At 34.7% G+C, this 12,936-nt stretch overlaps 2 protein-coding genes across 3 annotated transcripts; both read right to left on the bottom strand.

Annotated features, from left to right (window-relative positions):
- Positions 1-473: 473 nt before the first annotated feature.
- LOC132848006 (interleukin-8-like) lies at positions 474-1,839 on the bottom strand. Of its 2 annotated transcripts, none has more exons than XM_060873512.1 (4): positions 1,551-1,839; positions 1,148-1,271; positions 874-951; positions 474-644 (listed from the first exon to the last, which is right to left on the bottom strand). In XM_060873512.1, the coding sequence occupies exons 1-4, from the start codon at positions 1,609-1,611 to the stop codon at positions 629-631; spliced, it is 279 nt and encodes a 92-aa protein (XP_060729495.1). In that variant the 5' UTR covers positions 1,612-1,839; the 3' UTR covers positions 474-628. The 2 variants fall into 2 exon arrangements, with proteins under 2 accessions (XP_060729495.1, XP_060729496.1); XM_060873513.1 differs by having other exon boundaries at positions 474-641.
- A 5,059-nt stretch (positions 1,840-6,898) lies between these two features.
- Positions 6,899-8,462, bottom strand: LOC132848005 (interleukin-8-like). Its single transcript, XM_060873508.1, has 4 exons — positions 8,306-8,462; positions 7,921-8,044; positions 7,592-7,669; positions 6,899-7,319 (listed from the first exon to the last, which is right to left on the bottom strand). The coding sequence occupies exons 1-4, from the start codon at positions 8,364-8,366 to the stop codon at positions 7,301-7,303; spliced, it is 282 nt and encodes a 93-aa protein (XP_060729491.1). The 5' UTR covers positions 8,367-8,462; the 3' UTR covers positions 6,899-7,300.
- Between the last annotated feature and the right edge of the window lie 4,474 nt (positions 8,463-12,936).

Here is a 12,936-nt window from a genome sequence, read left to right as displayed (position 1 = left end):
CACAAATGCCACAACCTACACAACCTACAAAAATCTACATGTATAGACTTCTCAGAAGAGTGAAGGCTGTAAGGAATCAGCTCTGTATTAATATCCATGGTTTTAGAATTGTTTATTCATCAATAACACCTGGTAGTGATGGTTAGATGTCCACAAGCTTCTGGTCTGAGTTTACGATATACATTTTCTTGGTGTAAATTGAAAGAGCTTTAGACTGCTAGTCACATTTTAGAATAAGTATTATGATATATTTTAAAGATTATTGATATATATAAATAGTATTGATTTACCACTGAGTGGTAATTAGAGATGTTCTTGCATTGTTTACACTGCTGTATGTCCCAGTTATTAAGAGCAATAAATATGAAACTGTGAATAACAGACCGTATCAGATTTTTAAAACACTTCATTAGCAATATTAGTAAAATGCTCGTAAATTTTAATTGTTGTAATAAGAAAAAATCAATAAGACATTTAGAGATTTGTTGATTTTATTAAACATAGACCATTTATAAAAATACGCTTAGAATAATCAGTAACTCATATAATATAAGAAGAAATACTGAGAGGTTGAGACAACTTTTTGCTTTTTTTTTCCTTCGGGGATCTTCATTGCAGTAGCATGCTATTATACCAGGTTCCTTCTGGGAGGAAGGGAAAGATGATAATATTAATATTACTTAATAACTGACCATTTGTAACAACATAATAAGTTTATGATGTTATGACAAGCTCCTAACACTACATTTATGGCAACCAGACCAGATTCATAACAGTCTACACTAGTACCATGTGGTATTAAAATTACTAATGAGTACTATTGAAACGCTCAAGTGTATAGGTGAGAGTAAAACTTATAAATGTGAAACTTACCTTTTGAGTGCATTCTGAACCTGCACGTCATCAGGGTTTAGGCACCGAGTAAATAATTTTATCAGTTTCACTGTAGCACTGCAAGTAAGAGGCATGTTATTATTTTAAATCTCAGTAAGTTTAGGCCTAAATAATTGTGACCTGTTAAAACTACATATATTTAATAAGCAAATAAGGTTTTGTAATAATAAATGGATAACATTTAATTGCACATAATTATTGTTTTATATGTGACCAGAAATAAATCAAAACATTTTTTTAAATTAATGCTTACATTATTTCTGTATTTTTGCAGTGAGGACCAGGTTGAAATTTCTCCATCTTCACAATTAAATGATCAGGGAATTTCATTGGTATTGTTTTTGTACACTTACATCGGGGCTGTTGGATAAAAAGTCCTATTGGATTTAAAAGGGTGAGATATGTGATCGATGGAAAGTCAGAGTCATATTTCTAAAGTACACATGTTTCTAAACATGAATAAAGCCTTGTTTTATAAAATGGCTAAACTTCCATGAGAAGAACAAATATATAACGCATGAATAAGCAATCAGTAAATAGTAACTTTATATGTAACTATATATATAACTTAAGTTTTAAGTTTCTAAGTTTTATATATAGAAAAAAATAACCACATAGCCAACTCTACAGAAAAGTATTTAACAATGTGTATTTACCTTCTGTCATTGAGAAGAGTGCACAGGCTAAAAAAGTGATAACTAGAGCTGCGACGTTCATGATTTTTTAAAATTTAAATTAAATAAGAAATAAATTCAGGAGACAACTCTTGGCATGAGCATCAGGATTTCACAGTGAAGAAGCTGAGCTTAGGGTCCTTTTTAAAGCTCTTCTACCTCCTTAGAGAATTCAGGATTGCTTAACTAACACGCATGCTCTTCCAGCGAAATGATTTTTTTCTCTCCATTAAATGGAAATGATGCATATTTCCTCCAAGCAGCTATTGTTATTATCTCTACTACAGAATAGAAGTATTCTGTTTTTTACCAGTAACTGGATATTAAAGGGAGTGTGTGTGTGCCCTGCGATGGGTTGGCACTCCGTCCAGGGTGTATCCTGCCTTGATGCCCAATGACGCCTGAGATAGGCACAGGCTCCCCGTGACCCGAGGTAGTTCGGATAAGCGGTAGAAAATGAATGAATGAATGAATGAATGAATGGATATTAAAGGCTGTTTGTTCATACACAAAACAGCTGCTAAAATGAAATCTTAAAATGGCTTTTAAATCTGAAGTGCTTTATTATCAAAAGGTCCCCAAAATGAGAAGGAAGTGGAAATTGCCACACTATGGGCCTTGGCCATGACTAGAAGGCCATTTTAAGCTTTAAAATAGTGCTGAAGTGCTAATAGTTAAAAAGTGCTGAAGTGGTAATCTGGTTTGTCTAAAAGATTGATGGGAGAGAGTATGAAAGACCTCAGACAAGGTACAATATGTAGCAAAGATACAATGTACTCTGCTGGTATGCAATATAGGACACTTAAAACACTTCAGTTTTAGAGGAATATACAAGGGTAAAAAAAAAATAATTATTATATTATTCATTCATTTATTTTCTACCGCTTATCCGAACTACTTCGGGTCACGGGGAGCCTGTGCCTATCTCAGGCGTCATCGGGCATCAAGGCAGGATACACCCTGGACCGAGTGCCAACCCATCACAGGGCACACACACACTCTCATTCACTCAAGCAATCACACACTACAAACAATTTTCCAGAGATGCCAATCAACCTACCATGCATGTCTTTGGACCAGGGGAGGAAACCAGAGTACCCGGAGGAAACCCCCGTGGCACGGGGACAACATGCAAACTCCACACACACAAGGCAGAGGCGGGAATCGAACCCCCAACCCTGGAGGTGTGAGGCAAACGTGCTATCCACTAAGCCACCGTGCCCCTTATTATGTTATTATTATTATTATATATATTATTATTTAGCATTAAGTTACTCAACTGGTCCTTAAATATAACTTTGTATAAAAATATCAAATATCATGACTGATAGTATATTTACATTAATTGTATTTTGGGGAACAAAAACATACCTGCACAGCTTTTTTTCATTGCATTGGGACAATAGGTTTATATTTGGAGCTATGTATGATATCTTCTGTCTCAACCAGATCCCCAGTCCCGAGAAGCTTCCCCATAGCACTGTGCTGCCATCAGTGCATTATGTGATGGGTATGATTTTTTTTTGGGTGACAAGCTATCTTGGTTTTCTGTCAAACATTTCTTTTTGAAATATACCTAAAGTTTTCTACAATGGTCAGAACAGATGGTTTTGGGGTGATTGTATATAATAATATTAGAATATTATAGTAATATTTATATATATATATATATATATTTGTATTCCTATTCTGATAGATGCCTTGTAGAAAATCCTACAGAAACAACTAAGCTTTATATTGGCTAAATGAGAAGGACAACTCTGACAACTCTGGCTTCTTGTCAAGTTATTATGAAATCAGACTTCAGTGATGAAGTCAGTGATCTTGGAATTCTTAGTGGGTGGAAACACATGAAGTTACAGTAAAATGCTGTGGAAAGTGTGTGGGAGAGGGTGTGATGACTCAAGGATATAAAAAATGGATTTCAAATAGATTAGTCATTTCAGCGGAACCAAAAGATAAGATTTTCAACATTAGCAGCTCATTAATAACAACATATAAAACAGTGACACAGATCTCTTAGAATCTTTCCAATGCAATATTTTTTACTAATTCACAATGTTATTAATCAGCACATAACTAGGCACAGGATTCAAATCATAATAATTCACTTTAATTAATAATCAATAATTTAATTATTACAAAAACCTATGCAAAAACCTATGTTTCTTAAGGAACAAATTTTTTTTTAGAAATATTACAAAAAGTAAAGACTGTATTCTTATAATGTGAAGATGTATATGTCTGTATTTACATTGTATTCACATAAAATAATATTTATGATCGCATGCATAGACAGATTTCACATTTAAGAATCCTGATTATGATCTTTGAAGGTCTTTAAAAGGACGTTTTTTTAGCTTTGGCCTATCTTCTTTGTATGCTGAAGTGGTACAATCCACATTAAACAGGTCAAAAAATGAGCCTACGATTAATCCTAAAATTCTGTCTCATAACAGATGATAGCAAAAGAATGCCCTTTAGCTTAACAAATACTTTTATATCCAGATTTACACATACTTGAAGAACTTGGTATTTTCTTAGTGATTCTAAATCTAAATCTACTTTTTTTTAAGTCTAAATCTACTTTTTTCAATGGTTTATGGTCCATACATTTATAATTTGTTTCAGCTACCTGATCTTCTACATATTAAAGATACTTTACATCTTTTATATGTAAAGCACTTATTATTATTATTATTATTATTATTATTATTATTATTATTATTATTATTATTATTATTATTAGTCATAGTCAAAATCAAGGTTTATAGAACCTAACCAAAAGCTTTAGCTGTGTCCTCATATGAATGTCAGGAGGTATTTCTGGTTTGGTCTGACAATTATGAATCCACAAACATGCTGGGTTTCTGTATGTCATCTGCTGCACCACTGAAACTGTCATTATGATCCTGTGATGAGTGGGGTGGCAGAACCATTTGCTTACTGGTTGTAATGACCATGTTTTTAGGTCAACAATAATACAAATATAAAATGCTGAGCTGGAACAGAGTAGCTAAAGTCCACATCAAAGTATATTCCAGGGCTACAATATTCCTATGAGGCATAAAGAGAGTAAAACAAACAAACAAAAAAAAAAAAAAACAAGCAAACTAGCTGAGTCAGGTCAAATTTTAGAAAGTTAAAGTTACAGTGAACTTATAATGAATGCCTCTTTTACCAGGCCCAACTGTCCCATTCCTACCCTGTAGATCTTTCTTTTGAGCTTCATAGATTTGGTGCATATACTATTTTTGGATAAGCCCAGTCTATGAATCTGTGTTTTTCCAACTGCATTCTAATGTCAGTCATTTATGTTAATTTGTTTTCATCACAACATGATGATTGTTTTTGCGACTGTTCTATTTCAGTTAGTTTTTATTCTTTTTACTCAGCAGAGCTGCAATGTACAGTAGAAGTTGCTTTGATGTTATGCAGGCTCCTGAACCGACAGTTGCTAATGACCAGTAAGCCTATCAAGTGCACACAATTTACTAGTCTGGTCTTTACTTAGAAGGTTGCTGAGAGAACCCACACAATTATTTATGATGATGATATGGTCCTTTTTATGGTAGATCTGAGATGAGAGATGTTGAGTTTTGCAGAAAAAAAACAATGGCTTATGACATTTCCTGCGTCTGATCTTTAATACCACTGTACTGGAGTACCCCTGGTAATTGCGCAATCTGATAAAAAGCCAAACAATCAAAAATAATCTTTTTGCCTGCTGTCTTAGCTGAAATGTTGAAGCATGCATATTGATATAGAAGATATATTTATATCTGTTTTTGCATCTATCAAGATGTAGAAAGTCAAACAAAACCAACTCAAAAGGGTGTATAGTTTCAAATACAGATTATAACTTCTTTTGAATTATTTTTTAACTAAACATTTTGAAGTAATTCACTAACATCTTGTGTGATGTTCAGCAAATGTTCTCAAAATCATACAAATCTGTGCAGCTATCATCTTTCAAAGGCCACTGAGGATGGTTTTCATACCTGGACTGACAGCTCTTACAAAAGCACTTACAATTTCATTATGTTTCATTATGTTTTTTCTGCACTCCACATTCAGTCTGATGCTATACATTTGTGTGACAGTCAATCTTTCCTGCCTCTCTCTTCTATTTGTCCCCAGAATATATCCGATATTCAACTATAGTGCTCTTATTATAGTATCTATAAGTACAGCTGGAGCTACTCTGTTATCTTTTTTCCTGTACTTCATTACATAATATATAAATTCATTCTCTAATCATTTTGTGGTTTTCTGAAAATGCAGTTCTCTGTTCATGAGCACCATCACATTTTATGAGTTTCCTCAATTCTTCTACACTGACAATAATGATATCAGATCTTGAATTCTCATTCTCATTTTCAATTACTAAAGTGTCAACCTCTTCATTAATCAGAAAACATGCTTCTTGTCTACAGGATCATTTGAGTCACTTTTGTAGCTACGGTTTCTCTTCTGCTTTCTTACACTCTTGCTACTGCAGCTGCCAATTTTCATCACAAGGTCATGACACAACCATTATGATGAAGATATAAGGTCAATTTTATTTCAAAAACACCATGAAGTAAAAATTATTCATATTTAACTGAGGACCTAATTGTCCCACTCATCATAACTAAAGAACACAATCAAGGTGGAATATTACTTTTTCCTTTAAGCAAAATTTGTGCCAAATGGTTCCAATATAACATGTTCATGCTTGTTGGTAAAGCCTGAGGTACATGCTCAGTCTTTATTCATATGACAGCTAAAGGACATGAATACAGAGTTTAAATACAGAACATGTTGTTCAGTGTGTCCTTCAGTGCTCTCTAAAAAAGTAAATAGTAAAGGTTTGAGCTATGCTATTCTTGCAGTGTAGTTACTTTAGTATAATTTGTACTAATCATAGATTTAGCATTTATTTATTAAATAATTTAATTTGTGTCATCATAAAGACTTTTCACTTAAAACAAAATGTAAAACTTAAAATAAAATATGTTTCTTTTGTGACAATGTAGATTATTGATTTATTAATTGTATTGATTAATTGATTGATTGATTCATTCATTCATTCATTCATCTTTTTCCAAAGAAAAATACATAAACATGGGAAGATCATGCAAAACTATGAACATAGAGTAACCTGAGCTCATAAGTAAGAAGCTAAAAAGTTCCATATTTATGATTCCATATAAAATATTTGTCCATGCATGAATGTGTATATGTCGTTGGTGTTAATTAATAGAATCTAAGACAACCAGATTAACAAAGAGAGGAAAATGTATATAGTAGATATACATATAGTAGAATAGAATAAAAATTATGATATATTTTTAGGGTTTATGTAATTTAATTGACAATGTCAGATCACATTAAAGGTACAATAGCGGCTGCATATCTTACAGAGATGTTCTTTCATTGTTTATATTAGTGTCTGAACCAGCTATTTAGATACATCTGGTTCAGTGATGGAGCAACCTTAACATGACTATAAATATATGAACAACAAACGCTTGAAAAATGATATTAATTATATTAACAAAGTTTTTGGTTTTATTAGATGCATACATTTTTTTTATAAAAAAATAAAAACACTGCTAGAATTATTTACTCATACAATTAGTGAAGAAAAATAAAAATGTGACATTTAAGATTTTACATTTTAAGATGTTGAGACATTTCAGCTCTTTTTTCTGTTCTTCTTCTTTAATCGTCTTCATTGTACTAGCATTTTAAAGTGTCAGGTTTCTTCTGCCGGGAGATGAGAAAGATTTTATATTAATAGCAGTTGATGACTGACAGTAAAGCAGCTTACTGTTTATATTTATGACATTAATATCAGATTAATATCAGTTCTATCAGTCTACATCAATATTATGTCATCTTAAAAATAATAATGATTACTATGTTTCACTAGTACTCAGTGAAAACTTATTATTTTTAAGATGACACAATATTGCTGAAACATTTACGTGAATAGATGAGAATAGTATGGCAGTAAAACTTATAAATGTTAAACTTACTTTTTGAGGGCTTTTTGAACCCACTCGTCTTCAGGATTGAGGCACAATGTCATTTCGTTCTGGAATTTCACCGTAGCACTGCAAGTACAAGAGATTACTATGTAAAACATCTGTGAAACTGTAGGACAGTACATATATATATATATATATATATATATATATATATATATATATATATATATATATATATATATATATCTGCAAAAATTATATATAATATATTAGATTATATAGAATATGATATATTTTTGCAGCTATTAAAACAGAGTGTTACGACATTAATTGAATTTAACAATTAAAGTTTTTTGAATAATTTTACTTATACTTACATTACTTCTGTATTTATGCAGTGAGGACCAGGTTGATGGATCTCAATTTTCACAATTCTATTATCAGAGATTTCCCGTTTCATTGTTTTTGTACACAGGCATCTGGGCTGCATGTGTGGAACTCCTGTTGAGGATGAGAGATATGATCAAGATAGTGCACAACTTCTCTGCTAAAAATGGCTTTTTGTAATACCTAAAAAATATAGAAGTACACATTTTTATTGCACTCCTAAGAAAGAGGTTGTTGAACATGTTGTCAACTTGTGAAATACACTAGTACAACAAACTGTACAACTTTAAGAAAATACATTTAAACACATGATTTGGTATGACTTCTACAAAAAGCAGTAATATAGGCAACTTTTAAAGACAAATATGTACTTACCTTCCGTCATTGCCAAGAGAGCACAGGTTAGAAAAGTGATGACAAGAGCTGAGTGGTTCATTGTTTATAAATTAATATTTAAATAAAGAAATAAAGAAATTCAGGAGACCACAAGTGCTTGCTGGTTAAGAAGCTGAGCTTAAGAACCTTTTTATAGCCCTTCTGCTTCCAGTGAAAGTAACAGATTGCGTAACGGACATCCTCCAATTGAAATTCGATGCTCTTCCAGTGAACTGAACTTATCCCTTTTTCTGGAAGTTTTTTTTTTCTTTTTCTAAAGAATATTTCTTTAAGTAGGTCTTAAAATGTTCCTAGATAAAGTTAATATATTGACGTTTCAACATGTACAGTAAATGCTGTTCGGTAAGTGGGTATTTTAGTTCTTCTTCAGCTTTAAAGGAATCACATTTTTCTACCCTCATAATTGTACTTTAAAGATCAATGTTTTATACCAGAGGTATTCAACTAAAATTTAAAGAGGTCCAGTAAGAGAAAATTTCTTGAAGCAAAGGTCCGGAAGATCATAATGTCTCACTAGTTAGTGTGATATATATTTAAGTAGCCTAGTAGTTGTATCAACATCTGCAAGCAATCAAAACCTGACTGTCAAATCAAATAAATTCAGTACAATTCAAAAACTTTTTGACAATATTTATTGTCACGTAACATAGAACTGAACATATGTATGATTGTAGATATGTATAACATTCTCTCATTAAATAAATAAAAGTAAGGCTACATTTCAAAAGAAGAGAAAATAAATAAAATGTGAAAATTGTGTATGTTTAAATAAAGTGTTTAACTTCCGCTTTTATATCTCAGTGAGAGAACTGAGCTCAAGCTTGGCAGAATTTTAAACCTGAGCTTGAATGGAGTCTGGGCCGTTCTCATACACATGTGGAGTTGCTCATTAGTTACCCTGGACCCATATTTAGTTTGGATTATGTTCAATGTAGAGAAAGCTGCCTCGCAGTTGTATGTAGAGCCAAACATGGGCAGGATGTATTAGAGATGAGCCGGATACTCGGCTGAAATGAGTATCCGGTACGGATAAAGCACTTCTGCCGAGTACGAGTATTATATACGAGTAATACGAGTCAATATCTGTGCTCGGATTGAATGAAAATCATCATTGGGTAGCTGATTGTGTCAGCGTTCTGTGATAGGCTAGTCACAGCGCCCCTCCCCTACACACATACAGATGTATTGTGTTGCTGTGTCTCGCTCTGCTCACTCACAGTCACACACAGAACAGCTCTCTGTCTCTCCCTCAGTCACTCGGGTTCGCGGGCCTTTTCCGTTAACGTTTAGGGTTTCTTCAGCTTTTTACTTCGGGTTGTAACGTTAATAATATGTACTTACTAACCAGTAGAGTTCTGGTAAACATGGGTTCGTTCAGACGTGGTGCTTGCTTGGTAGAATGCGACTCGCATTGCGTCTCTGCCTGTCGGAGATTTTTTTTCTTTTTTAAACCTTCAGCTGTCTCTAACCAGTAACCAGACACTGAGTGTCTGACACGTTTTTGCTGTATTTCATAAAAACATAAAGGTAGTAAGCTAGTGTTATAAATATTACAAATTAATTATTAAGCTACACACACACACTCACACTCACACCTGGTGTGGAAATAAAAAATAAAAAAGAACCAAAAAAATAAAAAAAATCACACATCATAAAAAAATGAAAAGTTAAAAAAGAAAGTTATGTTGTTCATTACATTTTACTTCATAATTGCACTGCATTGTTTTGTTTTCATTGTTGCAAAACTTGTTCTGTAATATAGTTCGTTTGCTATCGTGATCAAAACCATTGATCTGAAGCTCAATCCTGATGCTGTCCTGTAAATATTTTTCTAATCAGCAATAAATATAACAATTTCTGATCAACCCATATCAATTGCATGCTTAAAATAACATACCGGTTAAAGCCCTGCCCATTTCAAGACAAGCCCCGCTTACTTCTGGGTTAGCTTACTTCGCTTACTCTCCCCCCCCCTCGCTCATCCCTAGGATGTATAGGGCTACTTCCCTCAGACCTGGGAAAGCTGTCTCATTAGAGTGGAAATGTTTGTTCAAAACCTTTATGTTTTGTTTCATAATGGCGTTTCACATTGTCACTTTTAATATGAGACACACTGGTGAAGTGTGAACAGAAATCAGTCTCTGTCTCACTCGTCTGTTTCTCTCTCTTTCTCCGTCTCACTCGTCTGTTTCTCTCCCTTTCTCCGTCTCACTCGTCTGTTTCTCTCCCTTTCTCCGTGTCACTCGTCTGTTTCTCTCCCTTTCTCCGTCTCACTCGTCTGTTTCTCTCCCTTTCTCCGTCCACTCGTCTGTTTCTCTCCCTTTCTCCGTCTCACTCGTCTGTTTCTCTCTCCGTCTCACTCGTCTGTTTCTCTCTCTTTCTCCGTCTCACTCATCTGTTTCTCTCCCTTTCTCCGTCTCACTCGTCTGTTTCTCTCCCTTTCTCCGTCTCACTCGTCTGTTTCTCTCCCTTTCTCCGTCTCACTCGTCTGTTTCTCTCTCCGTCTCACTCGTCTGTTTCTCTCTCTTTCTCCGTCTCACTCGTCTGTTTCTCTCCCTTTCTCCGTCTCACTCGTCTGTTTCTCTCTCCGTCTCACTCGTCTGTTTCTCTCTCTTTCTCCGTCTCACTCGTCTGTTTCTCTCTTTCTCCGTCTCACTCGTCTGTTTCTCTCCCTTTCTCCGTCTCACTCGTCTGTTTCTCTCCCTTTCTCCGTCTCACTCGTCTGTTTCTCTCCCTTTCTCCGTCTCACTCGTCTGTTTCTCTCTCTTTCTCCGTCTCACTCGTCTGTTTCTCTCCCTTTCTCCGTCTCACTCGTCTGTTTCTCTCTCTTTCTCCGTCTCACTCGTCTGTTTCTCTCCCTTTCTCCGTCTCACTCGTCTGTCTCACTCGTCTGTTTCTCTCCCTTTCTCCGTCTCACTCGTCTGTTTCTCTCCCTTTCTCCATCTCACTCGTCTGTTTCTCTCCCTTTCTCCGTCTCACTCGTCTGTTTCTCTCTCTTTCTCCGTCTCACTCGTCTGTTTCTCTCCCTTTCTCCGTCTCACTCGTCTGTTTCTCTCTCTTTCTCCGTCTCACTCGTCTGTTTCTCTCCCTTTCTCCGTCTCACTCATCTGTTTCTCTCCCTTTCTCCGTCTCACTCGTCTGTTTCTCTCCCTTTGTTTTCTACATGTATCGCTATCTTTCTTTCACGTGTAACTTTACTTTAATTCTCTCTCATCTGTTTCGCGCTGTTGAGTCGCAGTGTTTACTTCAGTAATGCACAGACTTGATTGGCTGAGTGGTATCACGTGGGATGGCTTAACTCGCATGCAATTGGTCTGTGCGTTTCCACTACCTTTACCGTAAAGATTGCAAAAGCTGCGCCGATTAAAATAGAAGCGCTTCGTCAAGTTTTAAATCAGAACCTTTTGTTTTGGCTGTAGGTCCGCGGTCGCCTGTTAGTGACCTCTGTTTTATACCAAAACTTTATACAGTTTTTAATTTTTAGTATTATTTCAATTATTTTCAGTTGCAGTTATTATCACTTTGTTTGAAGTATTTTAGAATTTTATTTTAGACCATACCAACAATTTGCAATAATAAAATTACTTTTTTTATGTTTTATAAGTAAAATATATCAAAATATTTTAATACTATTTTACTTCACCCAAATTCTCAAGCACAGGATTTTAGGACAGGTTTGAACACGCAATAATGCTATGCTTGTGCTCAAAATTTATTAAATTATAATTCTTAAACTCAAAACGTTGCTATACAGGAAAACAAATAAAAGAGCTGACACTGCTCTGGGTGTGTCAGCATATTGTTCTTCAATAATGCTATGCTTGTACTCATAATTCTATAAACTATAATTCTTAAACTCAAAAACTCTTAAACTCATATCGGTCCCATAGAGCATCAGTGTACCAAAATCTAATCCCTGGACAAAACATGCTCCTCGGTGTGTATAGAGACTATGATAAGACTATAGAAATGATACTCCTGCTGGTAAACCCATCCTATGGGTCTACAGGGAAATGCTTTGAAGCACACAACCTCCATGACAGGATGTTTAAGCAGCATAAATATGGTGTGCCTGTGACTTGCTGGTGGAGAGGAGTATAATTTCATTCATTCATCTTCTACCGCTTATCCGAACTACCTCGGGTCACGGGGAGCCTGTGCCTATCTCAGGCGTCATCGGGCATCAAGGCAGGGAGTATAATTTCAACAGGTGTAATGGTAAGACTGTGGAAATTATATTCCTCCTGGTAAACCCATCCTAGCTCCTGGCTTTTTAAGTGTTACACTTCACTTATGTGACTAATTATTGATGAACAATTGAAGATATAATGAAAGACAACTTGCAAAAATGTGCCATGTACATTGATAGACTATGAGATCTACAGGCATGTTGTTACACACACAATGTGGGTGTGTGTGGTGAATCTATTTTAAACCTACTTTCATGGAAAAAAAAACAATATTTAATTAAATAATAGTTTTTTATGGCATTTACATGCAAGTGCACTGGTAAATATTATTCAGTACATTACAATGAAACACCTGCACTAATAAAAATGTTTACAGCACCAACATTCTGCATCTTCATGCAGCAGGATATACAGTATTCA

Source organism: Tachysurus vachellii, chromosome 7, assembly GCF_030014155.1.
Source record: "Tachysurus vachellii isolate PV-2020 chromosome 7, HZAU_Pvac_v1, whole genome shotgun sequence".
Taxonomy (NCBI): domain Eukaryota; kingdom Metazoa; phylum Chordata; class Actinopteri; order Siluriformes; family Bagridae; genus Tachysurus; species Tachysurus vachellii.
This window is presented reverse-complemented; position numbering and strand designations above follow the sequence as displayed.